This window comes from Bactrocera dorsalis, chromosome 3, assembly GCF_023373825.1.
Source record: "Bactrocera dorsalis isolate Fly_Bdor chromosome 3, ASM2337382v1, whole genome shotgun sequence".
In the NCBI taxonomy this organism is placed as follows: Eukaryota; Metazoa; Arthropoda; class Insecta; order Diptera; family Tephritidae; genus Bactrocera; species Bactrocera dorsalis.
In genome coordinates, this window is record NC_064305.1 from 12,848,777 (window position 1) to 12,870,174 (window position 21,398).

Genomic DNA, 21,398 nt, shown 5'->3' on the forward strand with positions numbered 1-21,398 from the left:
TTAACTCCGTCAGCAAGCCTTTTGTATTGATGATCTTCATCAGAAGTACGGGAAGGTTCAGAAGCAAAGGGTAGTGTAGAGATAATATAGTAGAGTAAAGAGATTTTTGTTCCCAGTGGTTTCACAATGGGTCAGAAACGGGTTAGAAGTGCTAAGATCAGTATGACTTCTTAGAAATAAACCCTCCTGCGACAAAAGCTGGCAGCTGCTACTTGATACCAGCTGCCCTTATGACCCCTCTGTACTCACTTCAAAGCTTTGTTTTTGTAAATATCTGCAATATATTCCTGCCAGTTCATTAAACATTAAATGAACAAATTCTGCCTTTGATGCCGCTGCCTGGTTTCTGGTTTCATTGACAATTTCGCGGCAATGCGAATTTAAAATGCAAATAAAGGCGCGAGCAAACAAGACAATAAAAGTGCACAGCACTGAAAGAGTAAAATACAAACACACACACACACACATACATACAAACGACAGCCAATGAGATGGGTATTTAAAATCACAATATTATTGTTGCTTTGTTGTTGTTGCGCTATCACTGCGCTGACCTCGTGACCGGGCGTTTGTAATGCAACTGCGACAGCGAGCGTGTTGGCTTACGGCATATTGTGGCAGCAGATTACAATTTGACTCTTCTTTATAACACTTTATGTTTTCATCTTTACAGTTATGTATACATACATATATGTATATGTATTTTGTATTTTTATGCGCCTGCACCAGTGCCGTGCAACCATTGAGCTATTCAAGCGTACGCTCAATGGCCATCTGGTGGCCAGATGCAAATAAGGCGATAAGCGCGGGAGCAAATTGCAAGCGGGCGGGCGGCAAGCTATAGTAAAGCAGTGTGGAAAGCATTGAAAATATTAAAAGAGTGCAACTACAATTACGAAATGGTGAACGGCCAACAACAACAACAACACTAACAATAAACAGCATTGCTTTTCACCTTCTCTCCCTGCAAGCAAATGGCCGCGTGCTCACGCTCTACAAGCTTGTTTTTGCGGCAAGCTGTGCCACAAGTATGTCATGGCCACACAAGTTGCTGTTGTTGTTGTAGTTGCTGCTGTTTTTTGTCACACTCGGTGGCATGTCTTTGTGGCGCGCGCGGCTGCTGGCATTGCATTGACGATAATGAGCGTCAACAGCATTTTGTTTGCCAGCTGTTCGACAGATTGCTATATTATGTTGCCACAATTTGTTGCAAGCAAGACGGGGTGTATGCTGAAATTCAAATATCCACCTGGCGCTTAAGGGCAAGCGTTTATGTTGGTACCCCTTGCACACACACACAAAACCCTGTGGTTGCAGTAGTGTATGTGTGTGCGTGTTTGCGCCTTTTAATTATTTCTCATTTCACTTTTTGAGCGCAGTGACTGCATACTGAAACTGCTGGCATATTCTGCCGGTGGCGCTCATCGCGTTGGTCATTATCACTAGATATCAATGTGTTCCACACAAATGAGCTCAGATATAGCCAGACATTGACCCACATATTTCAAGTACTAAAGTCACAAAACCCTGGTTGGTGTTGAATCGAACAAGCAACTGGTATAAATATCATAAACTGATATAAACAACTTAAAAAGTTAATTAGAGTATATGTTTTGGATTAAATAAAACTTAAGAAGTGGCAAGATAGGTAACTGGTATAAACCAGACTGACTGGTGTAAGACAGAGGAAGTAAAAAAAGCGTTTTTATATATTTTAATAAATCCCTTAGAGTAAAAAATTCGATTTAAAAGACAGAAATTAGGAGAAATTACTAACTGGTATAAAAAAATAAGAAGTTAAAACAAAAAAAAAACGCTTCACTAAGATATGTCAGTTTCACTTTCTTAAATAATGTGTTTGAAACTTATTGAAACTTTTGAGCTATCAAATTAGGGAACTAGTATAAATCAGAAATACAGGTATAATTAAAAAGACATGAAATATAATGTACCTACATCATTTGAATAAAGCTGAGTACGCGATTAAGAGAAAATTCAGCCGAAAAACAAAACTGGTATAAATATAATAAACTTTCATAAACAGGTTTAGAAATAATATCGAACGTATGGAGCTGTTCATTTCGACTATTTTAAATAATGTGTTTTAGTTTCGTTTAAACATACGAACAACTGCCTCATTACTTAAAGAAACTATTGCTTTCACTCACTTTTGTTCAGGTGAAAGCTAAATAATAAACTGCTTTGAATAAATTAGACTGGTATGAAAAGGAAGAGACAGCATAAAAACCGACTTAATTACTTACTTAATTGTTACTTTATTAAAACTGCTTTTAATTCTCAAAATTGTAGAATAAACCATATAAAAAATCTGGTATAAACCTAAAATATTGGTATAAAGAAATAGATTGGTTATTATACTGTAAAAGATAGAACATGAAGCAAATATAAAAGAACGTCAGCATAATTTGGTACAAATAATTATGATTATTGTTATAATGAAAATTTCGTAAAAGAAGCAGATATAACACTTTACAGAAGCTGTTTTCAGTTCGTAAAATTGTGGAGCAAGACATAAAAAATCTGGTATAAAAATATAAGTCTGGTATAAACGAATAGATTGGTTACTTTACCAGAAAAGAGAGAACATGGCGCAAATATAAAAAATTTCAGAGAAAAATTAATTGAAAAGCTGGTATAAACTGCATATATTGGTATAAATGAATAAACTGATTATTATATCAATACAGGTAGAATATGAAGCAGAAGTTTCACAGAAGCAATTTCGCAAAATTTTAGTAAAAACTTAACTGAAAACACGTCTGGTATAAACTAAAAAACTGGTATAAATTATTAGGTGAATATTTTCTAAAGTCTAATACTTAGGTCACTTCTCGAAAGCTGTTTTTAATTTGCTAGCTTTTGTTTGAGCTGTAACAAAATAACTGGTATAATTCTAAAATATTTGCATAATGAAACCAACATAGAGTAAGTGAAAAATATAAATAATACAAATGTTTAGCGAAAAAATAATTTACATAAAATCAATAAACTGGTATAATGAAATAATTTTTATCACTCGAATGTAATAGCCATATTTTCTCTTGAACTTAATTCAACTAGAAATCTTTGTTAATTGAAGTTATCTCAATGTTAGCTAGCAGTGAAATTGGGAATCGATCACACCCATCATTAACAGGTTTAGCATACGAGTGCTCTAGACTAGGAATGAATTTAAGATCAAATATTATTAAAAGTATAGATATTACTGAAACTGTCACTTAAAAACAGGCAAAAAGCTATAAGAATGCATATATAAATATATTTATAAGGGTAAGACTAGGACTAAAGACATAACAGGGTTTGAGAACAATCCTTAAAATCTTCCAAAAGATTCCTTTCCTTCATCTTTATAAGCAACACTCACTTGAAGTCTATTATAACTGAAAACTTTGCTTCAATCCCACACAAATATATCTTTCATATTTAAGTCCGAAAAATAACGGTTCATATTCCCCCACATACATGTACTAATGTATATGGGATATACATAACTCATTCTATAATCACCCATAATTTACATGCTCTCCGGACTTACTCTGTTTTATGCTGTTCATACAGTTTGTTTACTCTCTCAACTTATCGGCACATAATTTTTACTTATCCACTTTAATTGCCTTTCACGAAAATACAATCGCTGGGTAATTAATTTTTGCTGTGTAATGTATTCACCGTTAAGCAACTTAAAAGCAAATTATCTTCTGGCGTCCATAAGCGGTTAATGGATTATGGACAGTGGAATGATATTGGAAAAAGTTGCGTCAAACAGAGGACAAAACAGTAGCGTAGTAATATTACTTCCTCAGTTAAAACATCACCTAGAAAATTTTTCACCAGGATCTATGCAAGTTGCAAAATTTTCGCTAGTAGAATTGATTTTAGGACCGACAGTGTGTCATTATTCTGTTGAAAGCGAATACCTCGTGTATGTGATATAGGACAAGAAAAAATTATATATGAATGTATGTATCTACAATGCTTGCCACAGACCGAATACTAAGAATACTCCAAGTATTTTGTCGCTGTCAAACCCTCGTTGGACTGATCGCGCATGTTAAAATTCGGCTGCTGTTATTTGATCAGATATTACAGAATGTTTTTTGATGATATTTTAGGAGTTTGGAAGTTAACATTCAGCTTGTGCAAGAACTGAAACCACTCGTCCCGTTAAGCGACATCGCTTTGCTCTATGGGCTCTTGAAGTGTTTCAAGAAGATCCGACGTATTTTCAGGTTCAATGACTATGTAAACAGCCACAATTGCCACATTTTGGACGAAGAGATTCAAGGTCTGCCATTTCGTCTAGAAAAAACGGCAGTTTGGTGTGGTCTGTAGGCCGGTGGAATCATCGGTCCATATTTCTTAAAAAATGATGCCAGTGAAAACGTTACCGTCAATGACGACCATTATTGCGCCATGATAACCGACTATTTGTGGACTGAAGTTGAAGTTCGTGATCTCGGCGATATTTGGTTTCAATAAGACGGCGCCACTTCCCACTTCCGACTCATCGACTAGTCTATGGATTTATTGAGAAAACACTTTGGTGCACAGTGGCATTTCGGCGGAAAAAATAGGATTTATGCACTTTCCAATTTCAAAACTTTAATGATTTTGTTTTGTAAAGAAATATTTGGATAAGAAAAATTCAACAAGGGTTTTTATAAAAAGTGAAATTTTATAGTTAAAAAAACTAACAGAAGTCGACGGAAAGTTATTCAATAAAATCAGATTAAAATTATTGCCCAAATAAAGAATTTTTTTTGTGTGTAAGTTTATAGCTACGGCTTTTCTTTTATTTTTTAGTGAAAATATAGCACCTACTTGTTTATAAAAAAAAAATTTATTGAAATTGGCAAAGTAAAGTAATTTTTATAATTTTTCAAAAATTATACTAAAAAATATCAACTTTTCATTTTTTGATGGAAAAAAACTTTATGTGCTTTGCCTTGCTTAGCCCTCTTACTATAAAAAAATGAAAGTTCCGGGTCTGTACTTTCAATTAAAAAAAAAAAAACAACCGCCAATTACCGTCCCTTTTAGTAACATCGATTTTAATTTCAAAAGTCACTTCCAATATTTCATACAAATGGTCAATAAAACAAAAAATGTAGTATACTTTCAGGCTCTCGGGAATTGAGGTAGAGCGAGGGGGAGAAAAACAAAAGCTTTTGAGGAATGTAGTGATCGCGCGAAACGGTATAAAGCTGCAGCCTTGGCGTCACATTTCCACAACAACAACTTTCACTGGCAAGTGAAATGATTAGAATGGACAAAAACCCACAGGCCTATATTTATTCTTCAATTGTATTAGCATTAATAATTGATGCTGATTTAACAAAGATGCAATACAATACCATAAGAAATGTTTTGCAGTCTGAAGGGTATAATATTCTTCCACCTTACAACAAGCTATCGACTGAAAAAGAAAAATGCTATCCAGGAAACATTAATGTAGCGGACTTCAACAGACTTCTTATAACTTCGGATCCTTACATAAGTAGCTTAAGGCGTCATTCGAACAAAATTTAGAACTAGATCCCACTGTTAAAGATATGGTGCTTGCATAATATTACAAATAAAAACTAACACAATTTTTCGCCTGTTACATATTCAATTAAAACATTGCATATTATATTGGATTTTTATCAAATAACGTCACTTTGCGTTTAAGTTTAATTTTTTTTTTCATCAGGAGAACTCAATTAAGAAGTGTCCCGAATTTCAAGTCCCTAGGTCCAAAAATAAAAATTTTGGCAATTGCAGTTATATGGGAGGTGGGTGTGGCAGTAGGCGGTTTTCCAAGATTTTTCCAAAATTTCTTAATTTAGTCCAGAGAAGTGTTTCTGCAAAGTTTCATTCTTGTACGACCACTCCTTCTATTTTTTTCCAAGAAATGTATGGAGCGGTGCCACTGTGCGGTGTGCAGATAATTTCACGTTTTGGGCCGGCCGATTGGTAACCAAAATCGTGTGATATCACACCTTTAAATTTTTTCTTGTGGGAACATGTAAAGTCAAAAGTCTATGCGGCCAATCCCGCTTCGATTCAGGCTTTGGAGCAAAACATCACGCGTGTCGTTCGCCAGTTACCAGTCAAAATGTTTGAATGAGTCATAGAAAATTTTTCTTAACGGAAGGACCATCTGAGATGTGGTCGCGGTCAACATTTGAAAGGGATAATCTTCAAAAAATAAATTCCAAAGAATGTTCTTTCGAATGATAAGAAATATTTCACATCAAATGTGAAGTTTCTATGCTATTTTCTTTAAGAAAAGAAGGAACTTAAAACTATTTCCTTCAAATTCCCAAAATGTCTGGTCCTAAAGGTGAAAACTATATAGTTTTGGATATATTTGTGCCTAAACAGGGTGTATTAAGTTTGTCACAGAATATATTATATAATATCCAGCAAGAAGCGTCTGACACAGCATGAAATATACTTGTATACCCTATGCTAATGATCAGCACGACAAGCTGAGCAGATCTACTCATCGCCTATTCTATAAACAATGCACCTGTGAAGGGTGTTTTTCTATTATAAATTACCTTCTACCATACATTACGAATATGTTCTCAAAATGGTCCACTGTTACAGTGAAATGGCAGTCAACCGCTTTCATACGCGTCATTGCTTTAAGGCGTTAATAACTAGGTGGAAACAGCAGATTCAGTGACATCGTTTGATTTTGTTGCAATTGCCAATAATATTTGTGTCATCTTTTGATTTTCCCACAAAAATTGTTGTTGCAGTGATTTTATAAAAATTCAGATGCAAAGTTTCATAATCAGTGATTAAATACAAGTGATATCAGTTGTGCTCTCTGCCTGCCTTTCTGAAACTTGCCTATTGAGTTACTGGTCTCCAACAAAATTTGAAGACTGGTGAGTCGAACAAACAATTGGTATAAGACTAGCAGAACCAATAGAACAGGATAGTTAGTTTTATATCACATTATTGATGGATCCATATGGTCTTTAGCATTGAATTTCACATTATGATACATATGACATACTCGTACTCATAATCAAGGATCGTTATATTTTTGACAAGAGCGCAAATCTAAATTTTACTTGAATTTCAGTGAACAAGCAAGTCACGAGTAGAAGGTGGCTTTTAAGCTTATTTAATAACGTCTATATATAATATATTTAGCATACTACTAAAAATTTAATTCTAATCCTCATTAGATACAAATCTATATCATTAGTGAGTAGCACAGAATATAGTACATAAATATCGCATATAATATACATACATGCGTACATATACATATGTGTTTATTTTGTTGTACATTTTTGTTGTTGCACTTGCCTGTTCAAGGACAACATTCAAACGTTGGGTGAACGTGTATAATTAATTGTGTAATGCATTTACATATGTCCATATCTGCCGCTAATTAAATTTTAATGACGGAAGAACATGCAGCAACACACTCAACCGATTAAAGCGATTAATGTTTAATTGTCTTTGTACGATTCAGCAACGAGTAGAGGAAGAGTGAGAGCATACTGTGTTGCTAAGAAGAGACGCAATTGTTAATCGTAATTGAAATTTGTTGATTAAATACCACTCTAATAAGACATTGCCATTGCCATTACTATAAGGAAGCCCCAAAAGGTGATAAGCTTATAATGTTAGATATTTTCTAAGAAATATTCGGAATATTAAACAAGAAAATACGTTAGCTTCGATTTCACTGAAGCTCTATTAAGCTTCACAAGTACAAAATTTCCTTACAGGACTTTCAATTCGATGGTTTAATTTGTATGAGAGGCATGTACTTCTTCTTTGTTGGCGTAGACACCGCTTAAAGCCGAGTTTACAACAGCGCGTCAGGACATCTTTCTGTTCCTCTGCATCCCCGATGTGTATTGCGTGGAATATTCTCAGAGCTGGAGTGTTTTCGTTCACTTGGACGACATGACCTATCCAGCATAGCCACTTTCTCTTAACTCGCTGAAGTATGTAAATGTGGCCGTATATCTTGTACAGCTCATCGTTCCATCGACTGCGGTATTCGCTGTTGCCAATGCACATAAGACCATAAATCTTCCGCAGAAGAGACCAAATTATCTGCGACTTCGAAGTAATGAATGCTAACAGAGCCGTGGTAGCCAAGTCTCGAGTGCGACGACTGTATGTTTGATGACAGAAGATATTTGGTTTTCTTTATTTAGTTCTGCAGAACAGGTGGTGCGCATCGATTCTCTTTTCACGGGTCTTTTCCAAGACTTGGCGACGTATTTGAATAGCTCGGCCGGCAATCCATGCGCTCCCGCCGCTTTGCTGTTCAGACGGGTAATTGCTATTCGAACCTCTTATTGGTCGGGAAATGGAACGTGAAAAACACTGGATACTTGTCTTCCTTCTATTACAATATGATTGATCTGGTTGATGGCTTTTCGATCCAGAGACAGCCAGGTGGCTTGATGAATTTTTCTAAGCTGGAATCTAGTACCACAGACAACCATATTTCGGACCCCGGCGAATCGGATGTTTCCTCGTGGAGGCTGAATTTCCCGACCGTTGTGCCAAAGATTTCTTCTTTGACCCCACAGGCGTTAAAGTTGCCATGCTCGTTTTTAACATCATGAGGGGGGCAGCTCTCGTAGTTGCGCTTAAAGCGGTCATCGAAGGCATCTTTAGTCACATTGTCCCTCTATACCGTCGGGGCATGGGCGCAAATAAGCGCCAGATATTCATCCACCAGCGTGAATGCCAGAACTCGACGACGGAGTCTCTCTCCCACCACAAATTCCACACCGAATTAGCTCATTTACATGGCCACTGTAGTAAATGCCACAAGGACCTACTCGCCTCAGTCCTTGTCCCGTCCATCACATTTCTTGGATCGCAGTGATGTCAGCCTTTATTTCCACGAAGACATCAATTAGATGGGCAGCAGCTTCTCAATTAAGTGGCCCTAAATTCCAGGTGCATGCCCTCAAATCGTTATCCTGAATGCGTTTGCCGTGGTCGTCATAAAAAGGGGAATGAGACACTAGCCTATTCTGATCTTTTAGTTGGGCGCGTTTTATATGTGTCGGGTCCCAGGCTCAGCGCTCAACCCTGTATAGGAATAAGGGGAGGGCCTGCTGGTTTGCCTAGTACAATATTTGAATAAAATTATTGTAATAAATTTGTGGTGGGTTAGTTTATCTACAATTTCACTCAACTTATTGCTTCAGTATCAGAATTTCTTACTTTAGCGAGTGTTCTTTTGGTGTTCATTGACGGGAATATGAGACCTGTATATATTTTCATCAAAAGATGGTTTTGAATATTCGAAACGAGTTTTTCTTTTAAGGAAAAAAGTTTAATTTTTCTCACTTTTTATATAAAACATCTTAATAAATTTGGTAAGCCATGCGAGGAATTATGACAGCAGTTGTCATAGTCATTCATTCGCAATTATAACACCTTCTGTTTGCCCACTTTTCCTCTCGTTAAATCGCTTTGACATAACTAGTTGCAGTTTAAACTTTTTGTGTTCAGAGTTAAAGGTGTTCTGTGCTTCATAAAAAAATACTGTAACCGTAAAAATATGTTTTTTATTATTCGTGAAATAAATGCACCGAAGGAAGTTAAGGATTAAAGCGCAGTGAATTTGAGAGTTGAGCGTGAAAATGTGCGATAAAAACTTAAAAGCTGGAAAGCGCTGTGAACTTATAAGTCAGGATTAGAGAATATAGGAAGAGGAAGGTTAGGCAATAACTTGTAGTCAAGCAGCAAAGCTGAGAAGCAGCGCTTAAGCACAAATGTGCACATAAAATGCGCAAGGACATGAAAAGGAGTGGGAGTAGAGATACAAGAAAAAAGTTACAGAGGTAAATACGCTCACAAAGCTGCCACATTTCTGTGTGGCAACGAACATTTCATAATCTATGTGGTCAACTTTTTGTACTTAGTATTAGCAGCAGGTAATTATGCACAAATGAAGTTGGCTAAATGAGCCTTAGTCGCCGCCCCACACCACACCTACACTCATCTCTAACACGCACACTCACCACACTCGCCTCGACATCACCACACTCCACATCAACACCACCCACACGCAAGAGGATCCACACATTCAAACACACACCACACCACTCCACATAAAAAGGGTCAGGCTATTCAGCAAGCAGTACAGATTCGACCACCGTGAAATCTACGTCGTTTTTCCGCCACCGCTACGCAGCGCTCCAGCTCGATCCACCTGCATACTTCGAAAGTCCGCTAGTGAAGTTTTATTAGAACTTAACCTTGTGTTATATTAAGTGCACATATATTTGTTAAAAAAAAAAAAAAAAAAAGAGAAACCCACAAATCCAGGGTTGATTCGCTTGTAAGAAAACCCACAAGTAAAGCGTTACATTTAATACATTGTTAAGAACCAAGTGTGAATCCCGAGTTTTTTTATTTTAAAAGGAAAGAAAGCGATCAAGTGGTAAGTGAACCAGACATTGAGTGAAACATTGGTCCTTCGAGCCGCAAAGAGCGGCACTATTGAAAAAAAAAAAAAAAGTGCGGTGAGATTAGCCTACAAAACTTGGTATTAAAAAATGTAAGTGAGGCTACACATACATACATACATATATACCAAAAAATTTAATGCAAGTTAAATTAAAGTGAAGTGGCAAATACTTACATACATACAAAAAAAAAAAAAACAAAAAACAAAGTGGAAAAACGGAAAACACGAAACGGTTCCCGACCGTTATATCAAAATCAAAAAAAAAAAACAAAAATAATAATTTTTATCAAAAATCAAAAAGGAAAACATATAAATATATAACAGTGTGACATATAAATATATAAATATACATATAAATACAAAAATACAATACTGTGCTGAACAACTAGACAAAAAATATAAAAAAAAAAAAACCGGGCGCGAAAATTAATTTAACTTTAAAACGGGCGCGAAGCTTAAAAACAAACAAGAAAGGAAAACAGTGACTTCAAAGTGCAATAATTTTCAAAAAAAATTTTAAATAAATAAATAATAAAATTAATAATTGTGAAAATAAAGTATATCTACTAAAGACATCTGTACATAAGTACGAACCAAACAACAACCGGAATAGCAAAAAAGAGGAAAGGAAACCATCATCGGCAGCAACACAACAAAAGTTTGGAAGCCAAAAAACATAAAAAACGGAAGGAACCGGATCACAGGCATCGGCACCTTTATCTGCAGAAACATCCCTAGCCCCTTGAAGCGGCTCAAAGTGAGTTGTATCGACTCCACTTTTTATTTAAAAATTATATATTTCATATTTGTATGTTGGTTAACAGATACAGTTTATATACATAACAACTGTATTCAAGTCGGTTAACATTTTAAAAGAACGGTTGCTGCCAAACTGTTTCAACTTACGGTTAATGTCCGGGAAACCGAAGAACAGTTTGGTACACTATATATATTTGTACATCCACATATATGTATGAACAGTATATACTATAATATAATTATATATATACTGGCATATACATATCTAATACAAAAGGTCCTATTTACGCTTACCCTTGTGTATCCAAACACACAAATTTAAAAAAAAAAAAAAAAAAAATTTTTCAAGTATACACTTGACCCCGTTTTCCGGCAATACCCCTTATACTCCAAAAGTATAAGCAGGATTGCTTAAATAGTAAGCTTGGACAATTTCGATCCGTAAAAGAAAAAATAAAAGTCATAAAATACAACATACATATATGCAAATACTTATATTCATATTTTATATTTATTTATACATATATTGACATATAAGTACCAACCAAAGTTGGAAAACAACATACACACACATGTATGTATAAATAACAATTATAAAGTTCTGCAAGATTACATATGTTCTCATGTGTACTTAGAGTGCATACCTGCATCTAACCAATTTTCTTCTCCGCGCTATTCGTACGGCAAATAATATATATACATACACACGGCATACAATTTGCCTATGCCGCTATATACATACATATAACGTACATAGTGTACATAAATAAATTAAATTTTAACTTACAATTTAAATATTTCGAAAAAAAAAAAAAAAATCGGTGCGGTAAATGCAACCGTAAAATCTTTTTACAATATATACGGCATATTAACATTTCATTTTATATTAGACATATATCCAAAGGCCAAATCGGCATATTTTAAGCAATACCTCTTGTTCTTGCTAAAGCACAAGCAAGCAGGATTGCAAACGGAAGAAATCTTTTATATACAAAGGTCATTAACCCTTTTCTCTTTCTTTATTATCGCCCGTATACGCAATTATAAAAGAACGAGTGCGAAGCAATAAATAAGATCGAAAAAACAAGAACAAACTAATAGCACAACTATTAGAAATACGAAGAAATAAATAAAATAGAAAGAAACAAAACAAACTAATAGCACAACTATTAGGGATAACGAAAACGAAACACTTGCTCGTTAGTTCGGCCATTGCGTATACGGATACAACAATAATACAATATTATAATAAGGAAAACGAAACACTCGTTCGTTGGTTCCTAACATACGGATACAACAATAATACAATATTATAATAAGAAAAACGAAACACTCGTTCGTTGGTTCTTACCTTGCGTATACAACAAAAATATAAGATCATAATAAAGAAAACAAAATACGCGTTCGTTATTAGATACTGGTGTATACAACAAACATACAAACCGCGTATCTTAAAGATTCAAACGTATCTATTGCTACCATAATACACTGAGAGAAGTTTTTTCTGTCTCATATTTTCAATTTTTATCTATTATCTAAATGAACGGAGATTCTAAGGAATCTAAATCGATTCAATATCTAAAAGTACAAAAAATGATTTCTGAAGAAAAGAGCCCATGTACACCTGCTGAAGCTACACGCTCAAAGCAAGGTGCTACAAAGCAAAAAAAAATTAAAGACATTTCATATACTAAGTTTATTGCTGAGAGTGACAGTTTAATTCGATACTGCACTCGATTTTCATCTTCACCGATTCAGGACAATTCTGAATCGGTACTAGAAATCAAAAAAGAAAATCTAGGCAATTTCTGGACACGTCTCCAAGCTGCGTATGACGCAATTCTAGAATCTGACGAATCAGATCTTCCGGAAAATTTTAAATCCTCGGCTTGCTCCAAATACGAAAACTGCTTAGACCAGTACGAGGAAACGAGAGCTATGATCTCCGATCAATTGAGATTAATAAAAGCAATTGCACCTACTCCACAACCGAGAGTAGAGCTGCCTCCAATTCAAAGCCAAGAGGCGAGTTCCGGCATTCACCTTAAAGTGCCAGCTTGTGATACAGAAATATTTCACGGAGGTTATGAACAATGGCCGTCCTTCCGGGACATGTTTACGGCCGTGTACATAAACCATCCTAAATTATCACAAGCGCAAAAATTGTATCACCTCCGATATAAAACAAAAGGTCAAGCAGGCGTAATAGTCAAACAGTTCGCTCTTAATGACGAAAATTTCAATTATGCTTGGGAAGCTCTAAAAGCTCGTTACGAAAACGAAAGAATATTAGTCGACAAACAAGTCACAATATTAATGAATTTACCAAAGATTCAGAAAGAAACAAGTGAAGAATTTATAAAACTTCAATCCACTGTTTCAAATTGCTTGTCGGTTCTAGCGACACAAAATATTCCCACACACAATTGGGACCCCATACTAGTAAATATATGCTCCGCGGCACTACCGGAAAAATCTTTGCTTCTGTGGGAGCAATCGCTCTCATCACGAAGAAAATGCCCAACGTGGCAACAAATGAAAGATTTCTTAACTGCTCAATATGAAATTGCGGAAAGGGTAGATAAAAAAATGGTCAGAACTAAAAACGTTCAACAAGACCTAAATCGAAGTTTTATTAGACCCCAAGCTAGTAACAACCACAATTTAAATAGAAGCTTCTTTAAAAATCAAACGTTCACATCCGAACAATACAAACAAACGTCATGCGAACTGTGTAAAGGAGGGCACAAGCTAAAAGCTTGCGAAAAGTTTAAAAAACTTAATATCAATGAAAGGAACAACTTTTTCAGAGCAAAAAGACTCTGTACAAACTGCTTGTCCCACTCACATAATCTCAATAATTGCGAAAGCAAATTCAATTGCGTATATTGCCACAAGAGGCATCATTCAATGTTGCATTTCAATAACTTTCCTAGCACACCCCAAAGTAGCGCTTTCTCCAAAAGAGCCACGGGCTTAGTTGCAACCGCAACTCCCGAAACACAAAATCCCGAAATTTGCCAAGAGACACCATGTTGCTCAAAGGCCTTAAAAACACAAACGCTTCACAGCGAGAACCAAAGTAGGGTACTACTACCCACAGCAGTTATCTCCATCGAACACCGAGGAGAACTTTTCAAATTGAGAGCCCTAATAGACCAAGGATCACAACGATCATTCATAGCGTCTAGGGCACAAAATAGGCTAAAACTGCCAACAAAACATGCCAATTATGAAATTACGGGAATGGGTGGAAGAGTAGTACAAAACTCAAATAAAATCTGCCCCATTACCCTAATTTCCCCCCAAGCGGATAAGCGCATTCAAGCAGAAGCTATAGTCTTACCGCAACTTACGAACATGCTGCCAAGCTATCATATAAATAGCAAGCATTGGCAAAAGGTTACACACCTAAAGCTAGCAGATCCTAACTGCAACACCCCCGCTCAAATAGATCTTCTATTAGGCAGCGACCTTATTCCTCAAATTATTCTAGAAGGGGTTGAGAAAATTTCAAACACCCTTCTAGCACAAAATACTATATTCGGTTGGATACTAAGTGGACTAGTAACAGAACCAGTTACCGCCATGACAACTCAAGTGGAAGAGATATCCAATGAATTCCTTAATTCACAATTAAGGAAATTTTGGGAATTAGAAGAACTCCCCCCCATTACCATTACAACGCCAGAAGATCAGTATTGTGAAGACTTTTACAAAGCCACAACTACTAGATCAAGAAATGGTCGGTATGTCGTACGACTACCATTTAAACAACAATTTCCAGATACACTCGCCATAGGTCACTCTCGCACCTCTGCAATACAGCAGTTTCTAAGTATGGAAAAAAACCTACTTAGAAAGGGTGAGCTCAAACAACATTATGATGGTGTCTTAGAAGAATACCTCCATTTAGATCACATGGAGGAAGTAAGCCCATGCGAAAAAATCATAAAAGGCAAATATCACTCATTCTACTTGCCACACCATGCAGTAGTTAAGCCTGACAAAAAAACAACAAAAGTTAGAGTTGTCTTTAATGCCTCCAGATGCACTAGCTCGGGGAATTCGCTCAACGATATTCTATTCACGGGCCCCACACTCCAACCAGATTTAATGCTCCTCATACTAAATTGGCGTATATACAAATACGTTTTCAATGGGGATGTTGAAAAAATGTATCGACAAATAGTCGTACACAAAGATGATCAGGATTTTCAACGAATTATTTTCCGAAAATCTCCCAATAGTCCATTACGCGACTTTAAATTAAAAACAGTTACCTTTGGCGTAAACTGTGCCCCATACCTCGCCATTCGTACACTCCACGAACTGGCAGAAGACACAAAGTCAGAATTTCCTCTGGCAACACAAGTCTTAAAAACACATACGTATGTAGACGATATCCTGTCTGGGAGCCACAGCCTCTCACAAGCATACGAGTCCTTATCACAAGTGATAAAGGCCCTCAACACCGCAGGGTTTCCTCTAAAAAAGATCACAGCTAATCACCCAAGTATCTTAAAAAATATACCAAACGATAACAAATTGGATTCTAATTTCCTTATATTTGAAAAGGAAAGTATAACAAAAACACTGGGCATCCAATGGAATGCGATATCGGACCAGTTCTCATACACGACAGAGTCCATAACCGCATTATCCGCCATAACAAAGAGGCAAATTTTATCCTCAATGGCAAAACTTTTTGACCCCGCAGGATGGCTTGCGCCAATTATGATACAAGCGAAAATCCTGATTCAAGAATTATGGCTAGACGGAACAGACTGGGACGAACAAGTGAAACCTCTTCGCTTAGAGAAGTGGTCCCGGTTTGCTAATAATCTAAAAGACATCTCGCAGATACAAATTCCACGGTGGGTAAATTACTCCCCCGAATACAAAGTGGAACTACACGGCTTCTGCGATGCCTCTGAAAAGGCATATTGTGCCACGATCTATGTGCGCGCACAAAGCGACACCGCAACCACAAGCCACCTACTAGCCGCAAAAGCAAAAGTAGCACCTCTAAAAACGATAAGTCTACCACGACTTGAACTCTGTGGCGCTCTGCTACTAGCCAAGCTGGTTTCCATAGTGCAGACCCACATGAACATGACCAAATGCAAATTATATCTATGGTCCGATTCCGAAATCGTTCTAGCCTGGTTAGAAAAGCCACCACACTCGTGGAAAACATATATTTCTAATCGAACCTCTCAAATACTTGACCTAGTAGGAGCAGCCACATGGCGACACGTAGCCAGTGCCGACAATCCTGCTGATCTAGGTACAAGAGGGTGCAAACCCCTGGATCTTGCCACCACCACGCTCTGGTGGAATGGCCCCCGATGGTTAACCGAATCCTCAGATTCTTGGCCACAATCGACAATGCGCAACATAATCGCCCCAGAGAGTCGAAAAATCGACACCTATCATACAATAGTGGATGATAATGAAATCCTTGAACGATTTTCATCGTTCCCCCGAGCCCTCAGAGTTGTCGCATATATGCTCAAATTCATTGAGCAACTTAAACTTAAAGTTAAAGGAGTAACTTACACTCATTGCGATACATTGACGCACCAGGACTTACAAAAGGCAAAGGTCGCGCTTATCGCCTCAACCCAAACGCGCTACTTCAGTCGCGACATATCGTTACTAAGAGAATCGAAGCCAATTGACAAAAAGAGCTCACTCCTAGTACTAAACCCATTTTTAGACACGAAAGGTCTGCTTCGTGCCAATGGTCGGCTCGCTAATTCAAGCCTGACTTACAACGAACGCCACCCCATCATAATACCTGAGAAGTCTCCTTTTGCCACATTACTCCTGAATTACATCCACATATTAATGTTGCACGCCGAACAGCGCCTCATGCAACACATGGTACGCCAAGAGTATTATATTCCCCGTCTTAAGCCCCAGATCAAAAAATGCATTTTCATGTGCAAAATCTGCACTATGCATAAGCAAAAAATGCGAACTCAGATTATGGCAGCACTTCCACCTGAACGCTGCAATTTCGCTCCGCCTTTCACGACCACAGGTGTCGATTTTGCTGGGCCTTTTCAAATAAAGGCGTCCATGCTAAGATCTCCCACTCTCATGAAAGGCTATGTGGCTGTCTTTGTATGTTTCACGACAAAGGCAGTTCACCTTGAGCCGTGTACTAATCTGACGACGGAGGCTTTTCTCGCGGCATTTGCTCGTTTCGTCGCTCGACGTGGCTTCCCCTCCAAAATCATGAGCGATAATGGCAAAACATTCATAGGAGCCCAACGAGCCACAGAAAAACAGTTTGTGGATTTCTTAACACAAGTGTCCCCTGATATCGTACAAAAGTACGCCCCTCAAGGTATCAATTGGCAATTTATACCTCCAAGCGCTCCTCATATGGGTGGTTTATGGGAATCAGCTGTAAAGAGCTTCAAATCTCATTTCAAGAAGCTAGCCGGCAGCTATAAATTTAACTATGAAGAATTCACGACATTATTAGCTAAAATTGAAGCCGTTCTCAACTCACGGCCGCTCACAGTACTATCACAAGATCCCTCCGACTTCACAGCCCTAACTCCAGGGCATTTCTTAAAAGGAGCACCCATTCTGGCCACACCTGAGCCAGGCGTGGAGTCGCTTTCCTTATTAAATAGATGGGAAAGAATTAAAATTCTCCATCATAATTTCAGTAGCCGATGGAAAGAGGACTATATAAAGGACCTCCACAAGAGGTACCGGTGGAAAAATACAGAAAATGCGCCAAAAGTTGGAGATTGTGTCCTGATTCACGACGATTGCCTGCCACCTACCGAATGGCGGCTGGGCCGCATAGAGAAGCTTTATCCAGGCTCCGACGGTCATATTCGCGTAGTCGATCTCCGTACGCAATCCGGAAAGCTAACAAGACCGCTCGTCAAACTATGCTTCTTACCGATCGCCGATAACCGCGAAACAAAAACCGATAAACCGCTTAAATAAACCGAATAGAAAAACAAATAAAATAAAAATTTATATAAATACGTATACATATATATATTTAAAATACCACACAAATGTAGTCGATTAATCTAACGACTCACTCATGCCGCATAACGTGGCAGCCATGCTCATATGTCCTATATGCAACCAAATCCTAATTGAAATAACCCTCTTTCAAACAGGTCAATATGGATGTAGACATGCCAGCAGCCCCGACACCAACCACTCGTTCGGCTGTCAATGTGCCACGCCAGGCGGCTGCCCCAGTTGCGGCTGCCCCAGTTGCAGCGCCCCGAACAACCACACCAACGGCGCCTCGGAATGGAAGGGTAGCATTGCCGCCAACACCCGCGCTTGTCGTCGACCCACAACGCCGTAGATGTCCCCTATGCCGTCGACCCCACCGGCTGCCACAATGTGTCATCTTTAAGGGGTTACCGCCTCAACAACGCCAGTTGGTCGTGCAGGCGCACGGCCATTGTCTGAATTGCCTGACGCCGGTCCACCAAACTCACGAGTGTACGTCGGGCAATCTGTGCCAAATGTGTATGCGCCCGCATCACACTATGTTGCACCGTACACCTCGAAATGGCACCAGCCAACCTCCTGCCGGCCGCAACCGCGGCGCAGTACAACGACCGCCATTAAGCCGGGATGCACGGCCCCGTCGAACCATAGGGCCATCATCATCCCGTGCCCGGCGTCCACATAATGGGGCGTCCACACGACGCCAGCAACAACGACCGCGTCCGCGCCACACCTCAGGCCTCAGCAGCGTCGTAGCCACTCTGCAGCAGCTTCAGAGGATTCTAGGCTGAAATATTCGCCTAGGGGGGCCGGGATGGCTAAATGAGCCTTAGTCGCCGCCCCACACCACACCTACACTCATCTCTAACACGCACACTCACCACACTCGCCTCGACATCACCACACTCCACATCAACACCACCCACACGCAAGAGGATCCACACATTCAAACACACACCACACCACTCCACATAAAAAGGGTCAGGCTATTCAGCAAGCAGTACAGATTCGACCACCGTGAAATCTACGTCGTTTTTCCGCCACCGCTACGCAGCGCTCCAGCTCGATCCACCTGCATACTTCGAAAGTCCGCTAGTGAAGTTTTATTAGAACTTAACCTTGTGTTATATTAAGTGCACATATATTTGTTAAAAAAAAAAAAAAAAAAAGAGAAACCCACAAATCCAGGGTTGATTCGCTTGTAAGAAAACCCACAAGTAAAGCGTTACATTTAATACATTGTTAAGAACCAAGTGTGAATCCCGAGTTTTTTTATTTTAAAAGGAAAGAAAGCGATCAAGTGGTAAGTGAACCAGACATTGAGTGAAACAGAAGTGTACAAAGTGAGTGAGCGTGGGTGGCTAAGGCATTAAGACTTGGAGCGCCATAATGGCAACGCTAATAAATAGAGAAGGCAATTGTTGCAAGTAATTTTAATAACGGGAAGTATGCAAAAACCCACAGAAAGATGCAAGCAACGAATAAATACTTGCAGCAAGCAGCAAAACCGGGTATTAAATAGCAGAAAAAGCCGCAAGCGAGCAAATAAACAAACAAAACAAAGCTGGAATTCCTAAAGTTTGGCCTCCAAGGCATGCTGAAGAACTGCGCTCGCTACTCGTTACGCTGGCAGTTAACGAGCGACTGTGTGAGGGTAACAAAAAATGTGGGGAAAGAAGAAGAAAAGCGGCGAGTGTCGTTAAATGCACCAAACCGAAAGATAAGAAAAGTTGTGAACTATGAAAAGTGCATGAATACTATGGCGTTGGCAGCAGAAAGTTTTAAATGAGCAACAAAATACAACAGAAACAACAAAGAATACAACAAAAAAGCAGCAACAAAAGCAAGCACACACACATACTATCAACTAACCTTTTGCTTTATACCGACTGACACGAGGCGACAGCGCCGTTTGGCTCATTAAGGTGTTAAGCGTTGTTGCCGTTGTTTTTGTTATTGTTCTTAGCTCGTTAAATGCGCTGAATGCACTTGCAGCAATTAAACTGAGCTAAAAGTGGGATAATGCGTTGTAGAATTGGCAAAGAAAGTGTAATCAAGAAAACACTTGCTTTTTATTTCATTTTAAATAGACGACAACGGAAGTTCGGCTAGTTGACGACGACGACGATGGTCTTAATTACATGACACGGCAGGAAGACGCGCGCAAGCGAGAGCAGTTAATATAAATGGCCATAAAGGTGTTGCCTTGGCCAAGACGAGCGGGTAAAAAGTAGTTAATTTAGACGTTTTTAACAGAAATGAAGAGTTGGCTAAACTTTCAAGAGATTGAAGCAGAAAGTGGTAGCAGTCATGGACATTTAAAATGAGAATCACAACGGTACGAGGTGAGAAAAAGTAATCAGCAGAAGGCCTGGCTAAAGGTTTTGGTGATTAATGCAGAAAGTGGTAGAAGACTAACATATGGAGTGTTCTTAGTTCTTTCACGTAAAGTTCCTCCTAGCATTGGGTAACTAAGGAGAGTCACCACGGTAGAAGAGAGGTAAAAGTATACAGCAGCAGCCTATTTGTGCTATATAGAGCTTATCTGCGGCTATTAGAGGCCTCTCAGAAAGCAACGTGGTTCATATCCACTTCGTCGAATTCGTTACCCGAAACTTTAACGGATTACATGTAAGCATATCTCTTATGAAACTGCCAACTTGACTTTACATGTCAAATCCGGTAACCACTACTATTGAGCACGTAAAAAGCATTGGTAGTCCGCTGCACTCTTGTTTAGTGCTTAGTCTTAAAGCTCGATCTACATGAGAGGACTGTTGAGTTTAGCGAGCGCTGACCAACAACTCGAATATGTACGGCCGTGAGATGCGCAAATGGTCTTCAGAACTACTTGCGCTTAGCTGTGCTGACAGGAAACTATCCAATAGGTTTATATACAGTGAGCCTATACATTTTGTTGAATGCAAATTACCAAAGCTGCGTGAGGAAAGGCGAGATGGTTTAATCAAAGCAGTATCTTTTCAATTATACAGCGTCTGCCAGACTGTATTTGAAACATCATGGCAGACATAGCATCGATATAATTCAACACCTACCTTACCGACATTCAACTTTCGTCTATACAAATTTGTGAAAAGCTTTGTTGAATTCATTATCATCCATAAAAGATCTGGTGATCCATATCTTCTTGTAGTAT

At 38.4% G+C, this 21,398-nt stretch overlaps 2 protein-coding genes across 3 annotated transcripts in view; both read left to right on the forward strand.

Moving 5' to 3' along the window:
- Positions 1-21,398, forward strand: part of LOC105233244 (uncharacterized) — a 217,744-nt gene that overhangs the window by 104,908 nt on the left and 91,438 nt on the right. The gene's annotated exons all lie outside the window — the stretch shown is intronic.
- LOC125777252 (uncharacterized) lies at positions 9,960-19,568 on the forward strand. The gene is made up of 2 exons (XM_049451572.1): positions 9,960-11,234; positions 18,397-19,568. The coding sequence occupies exon 2, from the start codon at positions 18,403-18,405 to the stop codon at positions 19,030-19,032; it is 630 nt and encodes a 209-aa protein (XP_049307529.1). The 5' UTR covers positions 9,960-11,234; positions 18,397-18,402; the 3' UTR covers positions 19,033-19,568.

What these genes read in the sequence shown, in the direction of transcription:
- LOC125777252 (XM_049451572.1), top strand. Translation starts at nt 18,403, where the DNA reads ATGGATGTAGACATGCCAGCAGCCCCGACACCAACCACTCGTTCGGCT.